We start from the raw sequence: 21,619 nt of genomic DNA on the forward strand, positions 1-21,619 counted from the left end.
CGAAGGATGCAAGAGAGCAGTTTAAGCATGTGTATCAGAGTTCATCAGCTTTTTTTACTGTCGAAGCCTCTTATAGTAGTGTATATTCCTAAAAAAAATATTATCTCTCAGCCTCCATATGTAGCTATAGATAAATTATTTTCACTGTCATTCTCCCCCAAATTCAATTTAGAAAGAACTGCAGCCGCAAGACCAGATCGATTCAGTGGGACAATGTTAAGAGTAATTAGACCAAGATTTTGTGTTGGGACATTTTTTTCTTTCATTTTCACTAATGGTAATTATTCGTATATATGAAAATAATTAATGTATAGCTTATTAATAAAATACCACTTCTAACCAGAAAAGGCCTTAAGTAAATCTCTTTCTTGAGAAGTTGTGCTATCCTGGTACAGGAAGAAAATTGCTTTCTGCTAAGGATCTATCATTAGTTAATGGGATTTTCATTTTTTGTGAGGATTACCAAAATTTGAGGTTCACTCCAAATAACATTTCCGATGCATTTCTCTAACTTTGATGAGACTTGCAGACCAAGAATAAATAATAATAGTGTGCATTAATATACCATAGTTGACAGAGTTCACTAGTTGAGTTCTTTCTACAATAGAAAGAAGAGAACCTTTCCATGTTGCCGGCTAATGTTTTGAAATAGATGGAGTAGTTCTTTGGTTAAATTTTTGGAATGAAGGAGGGGATCGAAATTCTCCTAAACCAATGCTAACTCTCCACCAAAATGCTAGACTTATTAAAGGGTGAAGATATATTTTTTTATTGGTCAAGAAGGGTGAAGATATTTATTTAAATTTTAGAGCTAAATCTCTACCTCCTCCTTCCTTCCTATCGATAATGCCCCTCCCCCCAATGCCGTTACTCGAATCTACGACCCATTTCGCCATAGGTGAAGCGACTTACTAATTAAATATAAATGTTATTAACTATTATTCCCTTTTTTAGTATTAACTATTAACTATTATTCCCCTAAAAAAAAAAAAACTATTAACTATTATTATACTAAATCCCTTTGGGCTTAACTCAGTTGCTAGGGATATTGCATATTATATGCAGGGGCCGTGATTCAAACCCGGACACCCACTTCTCCACAATTAAATTGTGTAAGCTCTAGGCATGGCAACAAAACACATACCCGTGATTACCCGCCCGAACAAAACTCAATTTGACGGTTTTCCCCGTTTTGACTGGGTTTGGGTATGAGTATGGTTTTCCCCAATCTTAAAACACGGGTATGGGACGCGTAACGGATATATAGGTATCTACCCCGAACCCATACTCAAACCCGTCCCAAATGTAAAAAATTACTTTATGTTAATATGTTATGTTATTTTGTTTGATAATTGTCATGTTAATAAAAACTACCATTGATATTTAAAGGATCAACTAAATCATTTTGTCTTACAAATGTGAAAGTGAGTTTATTGTTGGATAATGTATTACAACGTTGCTCTTGGTGATGCAAAAAACCTTCTATTTTTTTATTAAAAAAATTATTCAATGCGGGGACGGGGACGGGGATGGGGCGGGAATACCCGAACCCGTCGGGGACGGGGATGAGATTCAATTTCTCATCCCCGTTGGGTATGGGTAGGGTAACGGGTAAGTATATGAGAATCGGGTATGAGGACGGGGAAGGTAAAACTCGTCCCCACCCCGCTCCATTGCCATGCCTAGTACTGAGCTCGCCACTAGGCTACTTGACCCAAAAAAAAAACTCCATTTAACACATTCTTTTTTGTCAATTTTTTTTTAACTATTATTATACACACAAAAAATTACCTTTTATCCACAAGTTCTAGCTCAACTGGCAAAATGTTGAAATTGTTAGGCCGGATGCCATGACCGGGGTCGAACCTCGGTACCTCCACTTGTGTGTGTGAGTTTATAATAGCTTTGTCATTTCGTCTATTTACCAAAAAAAAAAAAAATTACCTTTTCTCCATTTAGAATTTCTTATCTTCTTTTCCTAAAATTCATTATTTTCCACTCCGTTAAAATCTTTGTCCTACCTTAGAGGTATCTCAATGAAGGTATGGTTGATACATAGGAGAATATGAACTCATTTCTTTCTTTCTTTTTTTTTTCTTCTATCCATTGGTAAAACCTAGAGCTGGCAAACTTGATTGCATTGTGGTAAAGAAAAATCTGCAAATAAAAATATATATCAAAGAGTGTGTTACTTTTTTTGGACAAAAAGTATGAGTTGTTTAATCCTTTACAAAAAATGTGTTGTTTCAAGAGTTGCATATTTTTATGGTTAAATACCACTCGCGGTTCTGTAAATTTGTTGTTTATAACAAATTAATCGTTTAATTTTATTTTGCTACAAATTAGTCCTTTAACAATTTTGTTTGTAACAAATTCATTCTTTAAGTCATTAAATAATTACAAAGTTATCATTTTTTATTCAACTTCTTTAAAAAGTGCTTATGTTACCATTTAACATAATGCCGATAACTTCAAAAGTGTTTATTACACCAGACATGATTACTAACATGCATTTTTACTTTTTTGTTTTCGAATTCAAACTTAATTTTACACATAAATATTTTATGAACAACATTATAAATCAAGCTATCGAATCAATGTCGTTTCAAATCAAAACTGAGTAATACATGTATGAATCATAGTTTCGAGAGCAATTAATTTGGTCCCACTAGTTAATGTAGCATTAAACGTCGATATAAGTACTTTTTAACCGAGTTTGATGAAAATAAGGTAATGGTGAAATTATTTTACGATTTAAATTACCAATTTGTAGAAGAAGAAAAACTTAAAGGACAAACTCGTTACATATATCTAACTTTAAGGACAACATGAAATATTTGACCTATTTTTATGTATCATTGGAATAGAAGTATGATGTAACCCTATGGAGACCACTTAATAGTAGAGTATGAAATTTAAAATGTTTTCTTTAAAAATAACCATTTGAAATGCTTTTAGTTTTTTTTTTTTGTTAAAAAAATAAAATTGATATCACTTAATTACTGACTAATCCAAAGGTTCAATCTCATCGTTCATTTGCAAAATCCCATTTAAAACGAGTACGTATTTAGCCTACTAAAATCAACATAGTTGGGGAATTGAACTGTCAATTTTAAACAACCCTCTCTCAGTCGTGTATACATCAATTGTTTGTTTCTTCTAATTATGTGTGTCTTCATACTCCTCTATATTGCGTCATCTTACCATACATGTTCTGCGTGTTAATAATACTACGTTTTATCATCACCATCCATTTAATTAATTTTATCCACTTTACTTCACAAAATCCCATTATATTCATTATCCATCCCACTTGTTCTATAGAATCTTGTGTTTGCATCTTCTCCAACTTTGTAAGCTGACCTACTTTGACAGTTCACAGCCTTGTCCGTTGTCCCAATGCTGGTGAAGGTAGACAGACATAGGCACACACCACCACCTCCTCGTGGGGAATGTACGTGTTATAGAAAACAGAAATATAGCTGTATTTTGTTTTGTTCGTTACATCCATTGTGAATACAAAGGTTATCTGTTATGTTTTGGATCTTTGTTTCTACATCACTCTTTACTTTATAATTTTGATAAGGATATTTTTTTATATTTTGTTCTTCAATTTATATTATTTTACTTATTTTAATAGTATTTAGACCATCCACAATGCAGCACCCCGTTTGGGCGGGGTGCTTAAATGGGTCCTGACTGTACATGTCATGTATTTTATAATTAATACTTAATAAACACTCAATCTCTTCAACCCAGTACCTCAAAATAATTATTAATAGGGTCACGATAATAACTCTATATCATTAAATTTTAATAATAATTTATATATTATTGTTTTGTGGTTCTGGACTTTGGATCGACTTTGAGGTTTTTATTCCTTGTCACACCTTGTGCTAGGAAGGTCTTTGTTGTGTTAATATATTTCATTTTAGCCTCTTAAAAAAAATTATATACTAATTCATAATTATATAATTTTAAAATATTGAAGTAATTTAATTATAAAAAAAGGAAAAAATAAAGTAATTAAATACAAGAATTGTCAATTGCTAATTGTGTAAAATTTCCAAAGGATATATGCTACAAGCAAATTCAAATTCAACTATTATATAATTTATTTTTTAATATCAAAATAATACAATTATTGAATATAGAGAAAAAAATATAATTAATTAAATATGTGGGACCCATGAATAATAGGAGAGAGAGGGTGCCTATAAAAGCACACATCCTTATAAACACCATATTCATTGATGTCACAATGGGTGTCTATTTAAAATGATGCTAAATAGGGGAAGGACCCTATTGTAGATGGTCTAAAGTAGTTGAAAAATAAATGGTTTTTTTTAATATATTTTTTATAGAATAAAGTCTAGGTGAATTGAGTTATAGAGGCTCATGAGGATTGAAATAAATGATAAAATTTAATGAGAATTAATAAAGAGTTCATATATTAATAAAGAATTAATGATAGTTAAACTCACAGTCTTGTAAATAAGTCAAATCTAATTGAAGCAAATGATACTGACACATTCTTCATCGGTTTAATTTAGTTCAAATCTTTTGCGAAAAACTTTTTAAACCACGTTGGCTAATTTTTATTAGTTTGAATTTATTTTCTATCAAAAACAAAACTGAATCAAATCGAACACATTACATCCTTAATCGATACAATTTTCTGTCACAACTTTCATTGCGTCCGGACCTAGTGCATAAGACATGCACACATGGGCAACACTGACAGGCCTCCATTTACTACAAGATAACAAAAAGCAAGGTTGTATGACTATGACCATTCGGAATTGAGATGAATGATTCCTCATTTTGTCCCCAAATTCAAGATGGCAAGTTCAACTATCTAATTAAGTTAATGTGACAAAAATATGGTCTCCGATTCAAGTTTATTAGATTATTAACATTTCTGAAACTTGGCTTCGTTTTTTTTTTTTTTTTTTTTTTTACATCCAACTGAGATACAGAGCTTTAAAAAGGAAAAATGAGGTTCTCGATTAACTTGCATTTTTTTATAATTCAAACAAAGTTGACACCATCAACTAAGACGACTACAACGATAACTCCACTGAAATATATTAGAAAGAAAAAACATAAGTTATAAGATCATTCACAATCCTATAAAACTTGGTCTGTATTATGTATCATCACTATGGGGAAAAAGTTTGAGTATTTGATAAATTTGAAGATTTCAAATATGCATCTCATATATTTTGAATGTCTCACACATATTTATCATTAAAAATGAAATGTAATGATATGAAATTATTGATAGATGATTAAAGAATCTCGTTTAAGAAATTTGTGCGAAGTGATAGATTGAAGGGATTAGATGTTTGTTAGGTAATACTATTAAAAAATTATAAATGAATTATGTGTACACGTGTGACCCATTTAAGTACTTAAAAAATGGATTTCTGCATTGTTGATGCTCTATGAAGACTACCGAAAAAGTACTAAGTACTAAGTCACATATTGAAAAGATAGAATTTTATATAAGAGTATTCATCATCGATAGCGGAACCAAGAATTCTGAATAGTGAAAACACCACATATATAATTTATAGCATTGAAAAAATATTCATTTCATTCTTGAAAGTAAAATATACATCACAATTGTTTTATATGATTTGTCATTTTTTAGAAATATTGAATAATTTTTTCATTTTCGATCTCAATAAAAATATCACTCTCTATATAAGTAACTAAACAACAATTAACCATTGATCTCCCATGCGAATTAAACTTACGTGGGCATAAAGCAATCCAAATTAAGCTTATGAGAGACATCTCCAAATCTTGTAAGTGGAAAATCAATCTCTTTTGGCTGATAAGGGCCTTTTTGAAAATAGCATTCTTCTAATTTCTTCTCTATCACTTGGATGATAATTTGAAATTATTGGCCTCAATTCATGATTACTAGGAAGCTTTTCTAAATCCAATTCTAATTTTTTTCCAAAAGTAAACCCAATTTTATACTTCCACATTCATCAAACGTTTCACGTTTAGGAGTTGATGATTGATTTGAACTTGTTTTTCTTTTGATTTTTTTTTTTCCGTTGCTTACTGCTAGAAATAAAATAAAAATAACACAATTAAGATTTGAAAAAGGAAACTAGGTAGCATTTTTCAGGGTCATGCTAACTAGGAAATAGTTAAGGAAACAATTATAGTAAGAATTTCTTATAATTTGTGTAATCAAGTACTTAAAAGTGTAAAAAAATGTTATTTTCAATGCAAAATTGATATTTTTTTTGTTTTCTTAACTAGCGATCTTGGGCACTGAGGAAAGTAGTATCTGAGGCAGGGCGAGTAGGGCGACCATCATAGGCCCCAAAAAATAAATATGAAATTTGGGCCCCTAACAAAAAATATTAAGGGTTCATTAGACAAAAAAACAGTATTTATCTATGTCGATGACTATGACATTTGCAAAAGAAGTTTTTCGAAGTTAAAATTATTGAAAAACTACTTGAGATCGTCAATGTCACAGAAAAGTTGAATAGTCTAACCATTTTGTATATTGATAAAGATATAATAGAACATGATATAGAGACAATTATTAGCGACTTCGCATGATATAATAGAACATGATATAGAGACAATTATTAGTTACTTCGCATCTAGAAGAAGAAAAAAATTAAATTAAATTACCACACAACCTTCTGCATGGCTCTGCCACTGTTCAGCATCTTAAAAGTCAATTTTCTAAGAAATAGTCAGACTCAAATTTCAACATGTTTAGAGAGAAAATTGAATTTAAATCACAAACATTTGTACATCACGTTCAAATTTGAGGTGCAAGCTATAGTCTTGCACAAACATTGTACAGGGTACTCCAAACAGGGGCATATATAACAGAACATGGCTATCAAATATACACAGGATAACTGTAGCCAATGAATAATATGCGGGGCACAACTCAACCGAACATGTGGAAGGAAATAACGCCTAAAGTGAAGTAAAAAATAGTAATGGCAACATTAACAAATAGAAATCATCATATCATATGATTAATTATAAGTTGCAAGAGGAATGCCACTGAAAGAAGCTTTGGAGCGTAGCAACATCAGCTCTGTAGTGTTTTTGTGTAAATTCAAACAAACTTGACCATGTAAAATCAGGGTACTTTCTTGCCTCATTTTTGCTTAACAAATTTTCTGGGGGTCTCACCACTTTGTCTTCTCTTGGACACACAAAGAAAACCAGTGACCTTCTTTCTCTGTATCTGTTCACTAATGCCCTGTGGAGGCAACTCTTGTATCTTCCATTTGATAACGCCTGAAAATATACAAGAAAACTAATGAGAAATGTTATTTGTACAACTATTTTTTGATAATTTTTTTACAATACTCTCATAATCACATTATTTTCTTATTCTCACTCTTCCTCTCTCTCTATTGTTTTTAAACAATAAAAAAAAATTATCACAAAAATTGTCTCAAATATCACGACTCAAAACTAATATAAAAACTAATATAAACTCAAGTAATTATGGCTACAAAATGTTTCTATTGATTTTTATAAAGATATTTTAGATTAGACATTAATTAATATAATAAAATGATATCACAATAAACACTAATTGTAAAGAGAGTATAGTTGTCTACTACTGGTGATTTTTTTTCTGTAATCAAGTAATTAAAAGGTTATTTAGGATTAGTGGATCACTATTCACTTTTTTTGTGGCTACTACTATTGACTTTTTGTGGCTAAATAATACTATTGACTTTCTTTGTGGCTAATATTAGTAAAACTTATTTTTGGAGTTTTATTAGTAAAACTTATTAAAGTTACTTGTGTAAAAGTGATATGCACATGCTTAAATGAATTAAGTTGCATTATTTTATTTTATTTTATTTATGCACATATTTTAAATATTTAATTTAATTTTTATTTTAAGTATCTTTAATTTTTATTTTTATTTTGACAAAGTATCTTTTGCTTATATAGAGAGAAATCACCATATCAATTTATTAGGCTAATTTTAAATAGACTTAAATACATTTTAGTTTCCTAATTTAACAAATCTTAGATTTTTTCCATAATCGATCGAGACTTATTTTTTTATGACATGTCATTTTCATTAATAATATAAAATTATATTTGATAATATGATATCTAATTTGCACTAGAAACCTTGTTACAATATTTTTTCGGTGTTGTTGATCAAATGTAAACTTATTCTTAAAAAAAAAAAAAAAAAAAAAAAAAACGCATGATATTATTGCATATCAAGAAAAAGAAGAAGAAAAGAGTAGTTTACATACCATGAAAGTGTCACCTATGTTAATGACTAGGGCTTCAGGTCTAGGGCGAACAGCCACCCATTTATTATCTGCAAAAACTTCAAGACCTCCAACTTGATCTTGATGAAGAATGGTTAGTGATGTTGGGTCTGAGTGAGGGCCAGTACCAAGTGTGAGATTAGAACTTTTACAAGGTGGATAATAGTTACATCTCATTATTGAGTCACCATCTTCAAAAAATCTTCGATAATGCAAACGATCTATCCCCAAACTAATGGCCAAGAGCTCCATAATCACTAAAGATAATTCTTTCATTGCTTCACAGTACTTTTGATACACCCATCTATCCATATAAGTTGCAAGTGGAGTAAATTATAGTGCATTTGTCATTCAATAATTGAGGCATATCAGCCAAAAAATAATTTTTGATAAGCAGCATATCAGCCAATATGTACTTGAATTGTTGGCTAGGTCCCAACAGGGTAAAGTGGGATTTGAATAGGATTGTTGTCGCCACAATTCCATATGCATTCATTAACGATATATATGTTTATTATTATTATTATTATTATTATTATAAAATAAGATGTTGAATATGAAATTTAGGTGTCCATGTATAATTATTGGTGACAAAATAATGTGACAAAAGTGGACCATATCGAAATCAATTAATTCAATTAATATCGACCTTACCCTGTCTGTTGAAAGTCTTCTCCTAAGACAGACTTGAAGTAGTTAACAATCTGAGAATTGGAATCATTTTGGTGATTGTATACAAAAGAAAATGTCTCTTTCCATGGTAACTTGGAAGAATATCTATCTGCATGAGCACCTGAGTAGCCAGAGACACCACCATGCACCCTCTTAGCACTTAGCTTCTTGTTGATAGGTAGGTTGAAAATGGGGTCAACTTCACAATATGCATCATTGATGAGTTCTTGGTCCACACCATGATTAATCACTTGGAAGAAACCATGTTTCAAACATGCTTTCCTCACAAGCTCAGCAGCACTTGCAATAGCTTCTTCATCACCACTTTTCATGACACTTAAGTCTATGAGAGGTTCTTTTAGCTCCTCTTGGGCTGTGTTAACTAAATCCATAGATGGCCAAATGAACTCTTTTGGCATGTTCACTTGATTTTGAAGCAAATTTGAATCAAAAATAGAAACCATGTTTTCTGTTTTGGGTTCCTCTGTTTTTAATGCAGGGTAAAGTACATGAGTTGAAGTACTTGAGTTCATTAGGAGAGCCATTTGCATGTACCAAAAGAATCGAAGGTAGTTCTATATATAGCTAGCAGGGGAGGAAAAAACTTAGAAACATATCTATTAATTATATAACTTAAAATAATTAAAAGTTCAAAATAAAAAATATATATATTAAGTGTGTGAGTAGCATTCTCTCAAAAATTAATTATACTTGTCTCTTTGAGTGCTCAAAGATCAACAAATGATTAATATATATATATATATATATATATTCTGAAATGAAATATAAAAAATAATAATTAAAAAGTCAAACATATTTAGTTCAAATTTCACATCAAGTTTTTTTTCTTCAGTATATCAAGTAATTAATTTAGGCTTAATTGATCCTCCGGTCCCTTAACTTAATTCTTTTTTTAAATTGGTCTCATATCTTTTAAAAGTCTCAAATTGGTCCTTTATATGTGTTTCCGTCGGTTAATTTAGTCCTATTTCGTTAATTTTAATCTCCTAAAAAAGGAGACCGTTGGATAAAGGAGGTTTGTGAGATCTAATCATGTATCACCAATACCTAATTTATTCCACTTTTCTTCATCTTCTTCCCTCATCTTCATCTTCATAAAAGCTTCATCAATCTTCATTAGAAAAACCCATTTTTTTTCTTTAAAAAATTAAACCATTTAATTTCAATAAATATTACATAATCAAACCCTTAAATCTAGAATTAACATCATCAACATATTAATATAAACCCAGAAAATCAACAACAAATAACCCAGAAAACAAAACAAAACTCATCATCTTAACTCCTCACCTCTTCATTTACAAAATAAAATCCATTTCTTAAAACCCATTTGAAATTTGAAACCCGTCATCACTTCAAAACTCATCATCAACAGTAAATCTCTCTACAACGATAGATTCAATGAAAGGAAAAGAGAATCTTAAAACTCAATGCTTGATTAAATGAATCTCAAAACCCATTTCTCAAAAACCCATTCAGCATAAAAAATCTCATACTTGCAATTGATTGCTTTCCCATTGTAATATGATTCCAAAGGACCGTGAGATGGAGATTTGATTTTGGTGCAGGTTCAAGAACACATGCATGTTCTAGCGATTCTGTTGAGATGGTGTTGGTGTTGAGATTCTGGTGATGCGAATCTGGTGATGGTGTTATTGTGGGTAATTCTAATTTAGGAGAAGAGAACATAAGAATAGGAAGAGGAAGGAAGAATATTAATATTTATGGGTAATTTTGATTTTGTGGGTAATTCAGATTTGCTGGATTTATTTTTGGTTTAATTACTCAATATTTATGAAGTTAATGAAGAGGAAGATGAAGAAAAAAGTATGAAAACCTTTATCTTGATAAGATCTACAGATTACTCAACCCTTTGCGGAGAACAAGTATGAAAATTTGAAAAAATTTATTATTAGAAAATTTGATTAAAAGAAATGTTTTTTTTTTTTTTATGAAGATGATGAAGATTGTTCAATGTTGTATGAAGATGAAGATGAGGGAATAAGATGAAGGAAAGTGGAATAAATTAAGTGTTGGTGATACATGTTTAAATCTCCCAGACCTCCTTTATCCAACGGTCTCCTTTTTTAGGAGATTAAAATTGACGAAATAGGACTAAATTAACCGACGGAAACACATATAAAGGACCAACTTGAGACTTTTAAAAGATATGTGACCAATTTAAATAAAAGAATTAAGTTAAGGGACCGGAGGATCAATTAAGCCATTAATTTAATATCATCATATATATGTGTTTGGTTTGCAAAACAGCAAGTACTGGATAGAACAGTACAACACAAGTCAGAACAGCACAGGACAAATTTTTTATGGCATTGAGTAATTTTTTGTTTTATACGATTTTTGAGGGACAAAATGCTATTTTTGTATTTTAGACAACTTGTACGTGGGACAAAAAGTTGTGCAGTGGTTTGATGAGGGACAAAAATATGAGTTTTTGTCCTGTCCCTTGCCTCCAGTTTGTCCTGTACCTGAAACGGTTTTACAAATCAAACACTGGACAACTAGAGTTGTTCTGTCCAGTCCTTCATTTTTTAGCAAATCAAACGCACGGTTTATAATTATCATACTTGAACTCTCCATTGTTAGCTAAGATATTTAAGTGATTTTATAATTGGATTAAATATGTTTTTATCCTTATAAATACTACAACTTTTTATTTTAGTTTTTCTAAAAAATTTCTTCGATTTTTAATTTTCAAAAGTTTTCAACCTCCACTTTTGGTCCATGTTTTTTAGTTAACTTATGTGTATCATTCAAGATTTTTTTTTATTGAATCCGTGTATCATTCAAGATATTGAATGGGTTTATAATATTATACAAATATCTCTATAAAATTAGATTTTTTAACAAACCATGAATTAAATATAAATTTGTATGTCTATGACGCTTAAAAATTCATATTTAATGTTTGGTTTAAAAAATACTATATTTTTTTTGGGAGAGATGTTTATAATATTCTTAACATGTTTAACTCATTAAAAAATTTAAAGAGTGCACATGACCTGACATAAAAGCATGAACTAAAAGTGTGGACGAAAAACTTTTGAAGGACTATAAGTCGAAGAAATTTTTTAATGAGATTAAAACAAAAAGTTGAAGTATATATGGAGACTAACCCAATTTAAAACAAGATTACAAATGTCTTCATGCTTGTTTTAGATTTTACTTGATAAATAAATTCTTTAATATTATAAATTAAGCATTTAAGAACTAATATATCGAGTAAAAAAAACATTATGCAATATCATACAATTAAAAAAAAAATATTATGCAAGGAAAATAAATCAACTCTTCTTCAATCTTTAATTGAAAAGGTTAAAGTTCAGACGTTTTGGTGGTTGAAATCTTATTATCTTTTATTTGAGTTAAATTATCTAACGTGGAGGTTAAATCATCTGTTGTGTTTAAAGATAATTTATTAATTTATGTCTTGTGGCTACTTTGAGTAGCTTTATTTTGTAATGTGAACTTTTTGGATGGCTGAACTTCTCTTATATACCTTGTGCTAGAGGTGTTTTGTTTGGTTTATTTATATATTTTTCTTAGCCTTTTAAAAAAAACATAAAATAACACAAAAGAAATTATTACCTCCGGTTTTTATTATAGGAAATATTTGACTTTTTAGATTCATTGTGTAAATGATGTATCTAGTCTATATTTATAACAATATACATTAATTATATAATGAATCTAAAAAGTCAATTGTTTCTTATAATAAGGACCAGAGGAAGTATAATATTTGTCAAGAAAATTATGAATGATGTTAACACAAAGTAACAAATAATAAGATATATTCAAATAGTAAGGTATTTGAGCTCTTTAAGTAATTGGTTATGAGTTCAATATTTATATCTTATGTATTAAAAAATTTGGTTGAAATATGAGAATTCATCTTTAAGTGTCTCACTTGTTTTTTTTATGATACACCTTATCACATCCAACATTATTTGGTTTGATGCATGGGTATAAATTGTTGGTGATGTGATAAGGGTCAAATTACTGTTATTTCCCATAGCACTTATCAAATTGTTTTGTAAGAAATTTAGTATAAGAACCGCGAATATATAAATATCGTTTATATTTGTAAACTACGCCTAAAAGCTATTACGTCAATTTCCCATACTTTTTTTTTTATAGGTTTTGAGCAAAAGAAGGCAAGTACACATGCTAGATGCCAAGCCACAACATCACAAAGACATCTAGTGAAAATCATGACTCGTTAGACGAGCTGAGCGAGGTGAAAGCGTGCAAAAATAGATTTCTAGAAAGAAAAGTCAAAGGTGGTTTGCTTGGCGACATTTGGTCTGTGAAGCGAACTACAACGGTTCGAGAAAATATTTAAAGACAGCTAATTTTTCCCTCCAAAGAAAAAACCTCGATCCTGCCTAGCGAACTAACACTTCACAACCTCTACAGATAAAAGTGTAGGTCATTTCAGTAGAGTTAATCATTGTTAAACCGAACCAAAATAGAGAGACGAAGGGCAGATAGCAGAAGTCACCATTGGAGGGCTAGGAAGCTTGAAATCAAGCTTGTTGACGCTTCACAAACATCTATCAACTCTCTTATGTTAGTTATTCATAGCATGAGTAACTAAACTCTCTTTTGTGTTGGGATTATTGGAAGTAAATAGTTAGGAATCTATGCAGTACTACTAACTGGTTGGTTGTATATGATTTATACATTCAATATAATATTTAGTTTAAACTTGTTTTTAATGCTTTGTCGATGATGTGGTATTCCACAATTGGTCTTTTGATTTAGTTTGAGCCTAGTCAGTCTGACTATCTAAAGAATGTGGTTTAAGTTATGTATTGGTGTCATCATGATAGAGATAATGGGTATGTTTATATTCATGTATAACTATTTGAGCTTATGTCATTTGAACAATCAGTTATTTTGTCACATATGCATCAGAAGTCAGTTGGTTTGATGGATCTCGTTTCGTTAACCTTAGTAAGAGACGTACGTTGAGGAATATGAGGAGTTATATCTAGGGCATAAAAAGTATGCAATCAATTAAGAGTAATAATTATTGAAATTCAATCTCATTACAACTTTATCTATTTTGATTCACGTCACTAAAACACTTTTATAAAACATTGTTCACAATATTTGTCGTTACGAGTAAAAATCAAGATAAGTGTGGTCCGAGTGGATTCGATATTTTATCTTTTGATAAAAACTGGAATTCTTACTGTTGTACGAGGATAGTAAACATTAATTTCTATCATGATCCGAAATGACATGTTTTAATATCATATTTGAGGTTATATTGAGTTTAATTCATTATTACAAAATCAGTTTGTTAGATGAGATGTATCGTTCATTATATACTTTTTTAAGAATCTATCTTTAATAGATGTAGAACTTAGTTTTTCTAATGAAAATTTTGTATCGATGTCATGCTTATCAATTTTTTTTTAAGATGGTAATCAAAATGTTAATATTAACAAAAATTCTAATTAAATTTTGTAATACATTACTACTTTCTTTTACTTAATCAGTGTGTACTATATCACTTTGAAGTTACTTAGCAAGCACATTTTGAAGTTGCTAAAAAAGGAACTTAGGAGTATATATGAAATTTTGGTAATTTTACCATATAAAGTTTCAAAACTTCTTTAAAATGTTTGAAGTCTTAATCATATGTAATTTTGGCCCCAGGAAAATAAAATTCCAATGGGTACACACATGGTAACAGTAACATGTACAATCCTCGTCAAACACGAACAAACTGAGACTGAAACATTGTTTCGCTAAAGTACAACATTTACATCTATTCAAAGTGTCAAATATTGCTGCTGATGAAGATTGGATAGGATTTGATTATCCTCTTAAACCCCACAATTAAGATAACACGATGCTGGGCACGTGAACGGGACCACGTTTCATTCTTTGATTGCTTGCTCTTTGTTAAACGTGGCATTGTTTTTAATGTAGTATTTGATTTTGATGACTAGGCTATCAAGTTGTGGGGTTGTCATCTTTCATGATAAAATTCATCATCAATATTTTCATGTTAATCTTAGGGGTGTCTTCTCATGTTCAACTCTTTTATGTTAGTTCAATCCTTCTAGGATTTCGCTTTGACTTTAATTAACTTCTGTTAGTCGATCATTGAATCTGACAGTGAATGTATTTCTAAATCCGTAGTTTTGATTCTATAGTTTCATATATTATTGACTAAAAAAAACGAAAACTTTTGTGACTAAAATAGGTACTTTATTTTCGAATTCAAAGAGAAAAGACAAAGTTATTAGTTTCTTTTGAAAAACTTTTTTTAAAAAGTTAAATTAATTAATTCAAATTGATATCAGAGATAATCAAACTTAAGATTTTGAGGGAGAATACACTCTCAAATCTCAAGTCAATACTACTACCATATCAACCCCAATAAATTAGTTTATTTGAAAAACTAAAAGCAACTTTTAGTTCATGTGAAAAAAAAGTAGCCAATCGTAAAAAAAAAAGGACAAATATAATTTATAAGAAAAGACAATTATCGGAATATGGTACTCTCGATGATCCTTATTATAAGAGTTTTTTTTTTTATCTTGTATATAAAAAAAAAAAGCTACAACTTTTAAAGTGTGTTTACTTTTTAAATGACATTTTACCCTCATTTTAAATGTTGTCCTTTTAATATATTAATAAATAGATTTTCTTTTTTAAGAATTTAAAATGGGATAATATTAAAATAACTGACTATCCTTCTAGCATAAGATGTGTCAAAACTCAAAAGAGATAGTAAATATTTACAGGGATATTTCAACAAAAATGAACAATGATTAGACTATACCTAAACATAAGAACAGGTTCTAGCACTAATCATGAAACTTAAAATTAAAACTTGCAAATTTTGCTTTATGCCATGAAAAAGAAAGTGTTTGATGTTCTCCAAAAGGAGTTTTGTTATGCACGTCATCCTTTTAAAAGGAAAAAAAATAAAAATAAAAGTATATGTAATAATTTTTTTTGAAAGAAGAACATGTATTTTTTTACGGATTGAAAAAAATAAGAGAACATAAATAAAAATAATTTATTTTTTTAAAGAATAAATAAAAATAATTTGATTTTATTTTTTACGGAAAAAAATAATTTGTTGAAAAATGTTGAATTTAACTTTCTAAATAAAAGGGTTGACATTTTCAATATAAAATCACTACTTTTAATTCTTTAACAAGTGCCTTCAGAACACTTGTTAGCAAAATCTATATAATAATTATGATACGGAAGATTGACATAAAAAAGTATATAAGTCTTGTAAGAAAATAAAAAGAAATAAGTGTCGGTAATAATTATGCCCTCGTTCTCCCCTCTCATTTAATTTTATTTATTACTAATATTCGGATCTACATTTAATTTTTATATATCTCTGTAGCCAATCTGCTTTCATATTTATATTTAGCATATCTACTTTAATTATTGAAATCCATTCACATTACAATACAGGTCCTATTTATAGGACACAAATGAGCAGGTGAATGATCAAAGTCATTAAGGACCATTAAGCATACATTCACTAATATTGGTTATAGGAAGGTGGAAGATTAAGGATGGACATCCACTAAGCTTATTATTCATAACACTCCCCCTTGGATGTCCATCAGGATATGCCTCATTAAAACCTTACTATAGAAAAATCCAATGGGAAAAAAAATCTAGTGAAGGAAAAAGAGTACAACATCCTTTTGTGTCATAATCTGCCTCATTAAAAACCTTATCAGAAAAACCCGGTGGGATAAAACCATGTTTAAGGGAAAAGGAGTGCAGAACATATTGTTGTCCCCCTTCATAAAGACAACAAAGAAGTTTAAATAATCCTTCACATTAGTTACTCAAAATCTTTACATGGTGGTGACTCTCTCAGAAAGATATGATATATCTTCATACTTTTCTCCAAATTAGCAGTTCTTGAGATATTGTCTTCATATAGAGTTGTGGAAAGAGTCTCCTTATAAAATTATAAAATCACAAGTTTCTTGTATGTATAAAATCATAATCTTTAATAAAGAGCATTCTCCAGTTCCTTGTTATGGTGTTAGCATTTTCAAACGATTGAGTGATATTGTTCTTTCTCTAAGGTACAAATTGTATGTTTGACTTTGTTGCAATATCTGTATTGACAAAATTAAAATTCCACGATATATATATATATATATATATATATATATATATATATATATATATATATATATATATATATAATAAGCAAAAAGATGACATCTTTTCAATAATTTTGATGGTTTGTATTATGCAAATGAAATTCTTCAGGAGGTTTCATATATCACTATCAAGTGAGTCATATAAATAAATTGTAACACATCTTTCATATAATTTGAGCCTTTCATGTTCTATGAACTTAATCAAGTATGAAAAAGTTCTTGAATTCACTTCAGGTAAATTTATCTTTAAAGAATATATGTCTCTTAAAAATAAATGGTAGATATTTCTATTCACTTCAGGTGAACATATCAAACTCTATATATATTTATTTTACCATTTTAATTCTCTTTTCACGTGAAAAATCATACATGTCTAATTAACTTCACATCTTCGATGCGGACTACAGGTCCAAAAGATTCAGCTTTACAAAGCGAGTTTGATTTTACTGAAATTGTCTCTTTCCATCTGCAGATATTTTATCTTTAATAGACTTGAATTCATGATCCTCATTATCACTTGTCACATATAGCGCTATATTATTTTTAAAAACACGTCGACGTTGACTTTATTTCGATTCCATCTCATTCCATTGAGATTTTCATTCATGACATAATATTTGATAAGTTTCAGGTACCTGATTAGTTTATTTGGAACTGAAAAATAAATTATGTCAGAAAACTCTTTTAGAGTTTCTATATCCTTGTTTGGGTTATCTTTCCTTTAAGCTTCTTTTCTTATTCAAGGATTTTTATATTTGGAACCAATTGATCTATCATGCTTCATGCACGATTGAGACTCATTTGCATATTAGATTATCCGACAAGGACATCTATTTCATTTGGAGCATTAACAGCTGATATTCGATTTATTTAACTTTGCAAATGAGTTATATCGTGAGGATCAAGATGAGACAATAATATTTCCTTTCAAATAATTTATTTGAACTTCAAGTTCACATTCTCAGCTGCTTATTATATCCCCTTGGAAAAAATAATCCATCAATTGATAATCAGCCTACTGGACTGTAAATAAGTTGAATCAGCACAATTAATGATAGATGGAGATTCATATCAAATATATTTTTCCAATATTCTTTCAATATTTATCTTAGTGCATTATATTGGAGCAATTGTGATATACACAACACATCCAAATTTCACTTGGATGAGAAATATTAGGTTGTTAACCTGAAACCAATGATAGATTAAGGGGGGACTTATATATAGTAATTTGTTGGCTTGATGCAGATCAATATCTCAACAAGATTATTGATTTTCAAAATAGAGTTTATAAGACATGGTCTCATAACCAAACTAGAGTTTATAAGACATGATATGATAAGTATCAATTATACAATTAACATTAGACGTCTAAATAATGGATCTTCAAGTCCATTTTTATGAGCATATGCTACTAGTTGTTCAATATCAATTGACAAATGATATTTATCAAATGATTTCTGAAAAGTTTAGAAAATAAACTCTTGGTCAAATTTGTTGACATAATAATCTCCATTTTTTTTATTATCTAGTTTTTGCATCATAATAGATCCGGGATAATATATAAGCGCTGTCAAATCAAAGATAAAAATAACTTTTCCACTACACTTATTTTCTTCAGATATAGAGATATTTAATATCTCCATTTTTTTTAGTATGATATCCATTTAGATGGCTATTTTAAAACTCAATGAATTTTTATGAGACTTAGATTAATATAATTCAATCTCAATGTGTAACTTTGTTCCTTCATGTAACAATATTACAGCTCTTTAAGAGCCTTCATTGATCTTGTAGTTCTTCGGGAAATATATATGATCAAAATGAATCATTATTTAAGCAATCCTTCAGGGATTGTTTAATACACTCAAGAGTAGACATTTTGAAACATGATTTGTAAACATCTGGTTTACAATAATATATGATTAATTTATTTTAATCAATTTGAAACTAACGAACAACAAAATAATTATGTTGAAATGAAATTGTATAATAAATATTCTAAAGTCTTGGATCATTTTTTGCATTATCATAGATAGATCAAATGTAAAAAGAATTAAACACAATTTTTCCAACAAATAAAACTTTATAAATCATACGCATTAGTAATTTAGACATCACATATTTGTCAGTAAGACATATTTTCAAGTTTGACATCTCCAAATTTTATATTATATGTAAGATCAAAATCGAATAAATTTATTTCGTAAGAAAATATACATATCTAACATATAATAATCTTGAAGGAATTATAAGTAAATAAGAGAACGTCAATTCATTGAAGATGTTTTTAAGAGTTATGTAGAAAAGAGTTTGTGATTGCTTACCTTGTAATTCAGGCCTTCTAGAAGTCTTATGCAATAAGAAAGAAGAAAACCATAACCAAACTTTGATAGTAGAATAAGGAAACAATATTGCACGTTTCAATCCATATAATAGAAATATGATCGTATCAAGAAAATCATTGATCAAACACTAATTTCCATAGCCACAACATTGGTTATATGAAACTAATAGTATGAACTATTCACTTCTGGGAATGACGTTCAATGTGACCTTTCACCATTTTGATCAAGAGTCACTCTTTGTTCAAATACAAATGTGACTAATCTTTCAAAAATATTCTTGAAGATACTCATTTATTTTGCTACTTCAGGAGCATTTCAAATGACATAGAAATATACATATTCTCTCATATTTTCTCTCTTTTATTTATATAGATCAAATAGATCTTATAAAGATCAAGTTTTAAATGTTTTGTTCTTCAGGAACTCAAACACAAACCTCTATCAACAATGACAAAGGAAATCACAATAGTTTTATTATGCAATCCTTCACGAATGCTTGATATTAAGTTATTAGTTCTTGTAGAACTATATCTCAAATCTTCATAAGGGAAAAAAAATCATTCTTTGAGCAATCCTTTAGGGATGCTTTAATATTAAATTTTAGTTCTTCAAGAACTATATATATCTCAAAACTTTTATAAACAATGATAAATATTTGATTGTTTGCAATCCTTCAGGAACAAATCATTTGTTCTTCATATATATTTAATTCTTCAGGAATTATATTACACATGATCTTCATAATAACGAAGAACAATTCTTTCGATATGCAATCCTTCAAAGAAATATATTATAACTGAACAAGAATAAATACAAGTTAACTATACAAAAAAACTGGTTAAACAAATACAATCAAGTTATACTTGAAAAATAATTTCACATATGATTCAAGACTAAATAAGGAATTGTGATAAAATATATAATTGTGATAGAGATGCACACAATAAGTATTAATCAATATATCGAGTTTGGCAAAATTTTGTAGAGATTACGAATTCAAAAACTCAGTATTACCAAATAAATTGCCGGCTCATGTTAAGGTAAAGAATACCGGTTGAAATTCAGTTGCGACATCAAGCAGGTACCAAAGAAATTGAACCCAAACCCAAGGACAATAACTAGCTATTGGTGTGCTTAAGTGCTTGTTATAATCATATCATAACATCATGCAACATTGACCTTATTAAATATCAACATCTATAGAAATGATCTGAAACATTCACAAGTTATAGAGTTAATATAACAAAGTTGTTAAAGGCTTTACTTTGTTAATATATATAGTTGCTACTATATATATATAGTTGCAACTATATATATTAACAAAGTAAAGCTTTAACAACTTCAAAACTATAGTAAAGTGGTTCGATTCCCTGCAACACCATTTTTAATATTAATAATTTAAAAAAAAAAATCAAAAACTGCAACTCGCCGAGAGTTGAATTTAATATGGACATCACATAAGAGGTTCTTAAAAGCTGATATGTATAAAGTGAAGTAAATTACCTGCAAAGCATCAGATGCTCCTGTCTCTATTGATCGAGCTTCGTGTTGATAACATGTTAAGAAATAAATTAAAAGCATAAGATCAAATAAGAAGAGAAAGAAGAAGATGAAAGTACTTTGTATTATTCTCTTCACAAGTGTGTCATTCACATTACAATATAGGTCCTATTTATAGGACACAAATGAGCAAGTGAATGATCAAAGTCATTAAGGACCATTAAACATACATTCACTGATAGTGGTAATAGGAAGGTGGAAGGTGGAAGATTAAAGATGGACATCCACTAAGCTTATTATTCATAACATAATCTATTATAATAATAGTAATAGTAATAATAATAATAATAATTTCTTTAAAAAAAGTAATAATAATAATAATAATAATAATAAAATAATTTTTCTTGTTGTCAATAATAATAAAATGATTGTTAATTTAATACTACTTGTTGTTTGTCGTTGACTAGTGATATTTGAACAACTATTTGCTAACAACTTTTATGACAACCTCATTTTTCTCTCTTCTCATTGGTTAAAAACAATGGAGAGAGAAAAATTAAGAGAGAGAGTAAGAATATAATGTGAGTAT

General features: G+C 29.2%; 1 protein-coding gene and 1 long non-coding RNA gene across 2 annotated transcripts; both read right to left on the bottom strand.

Annotated features, from left to right (window-relative positions):
- Positions 1-6,770: 6,770 nt before the first annotated feature.
- LOC11424005 (gibberellin 20 oxidase 2) lies at positions 6,771-9,627 on the bottom strand. The gene is made up of 3 exons (XM_003602593.4): positions 8,955-9,627; positions 8,283-8,604; positions 6,771-7,293 (listed from the first exon to the last, which is right to left on the bottom strand). The coding sequence occupies exons 1-3, from the start codon at positions 9,521-9,523 to the stop codon at positions 7,030-7,032; spliced, it is 1,155 nt and encodes a 384-aa protein (XP_003602641.2). The 5' UTR covers positions 9,524-9,627; the 3' UTR covers positions 6,771-7,029.
- A 7,617-nt stretch (positions 9,628-17,244) lies between these two features.
- LOC112420253 (uncharacterized) lies at positions 17,245-21,214 on the bottom strand. Its single transcript, XR_003010285.2, has 2 exons — positions 21,034-21,214; positions 17,245-20,326 (listed from the first exon to the last, which is right to left on the bottom strand). It is a non-coding gene; the product is annotated as an uncharacterized lncRNA (long non-coding RNA).
- Between the last annotated feature and the right edge of the window lie 405 nt (positions 21,215-21,619).

This window comes from Medicago truncatula, chromosome 3 (assembly GCF_003473485.1).
Source record: "Medicago truncatula cultivar Jemalong A17 chromosome 3, MtrunA17r5.0-ANR, whole genome shotgun sequence".
Classification (NCBI taxonomy): domain Eukaryota; kingdom Viridiplantae; phylum Streptophyta; class Magnoliopsida; order Fabales; family Fabaceae; genus Medicago; species Medicago truncatula.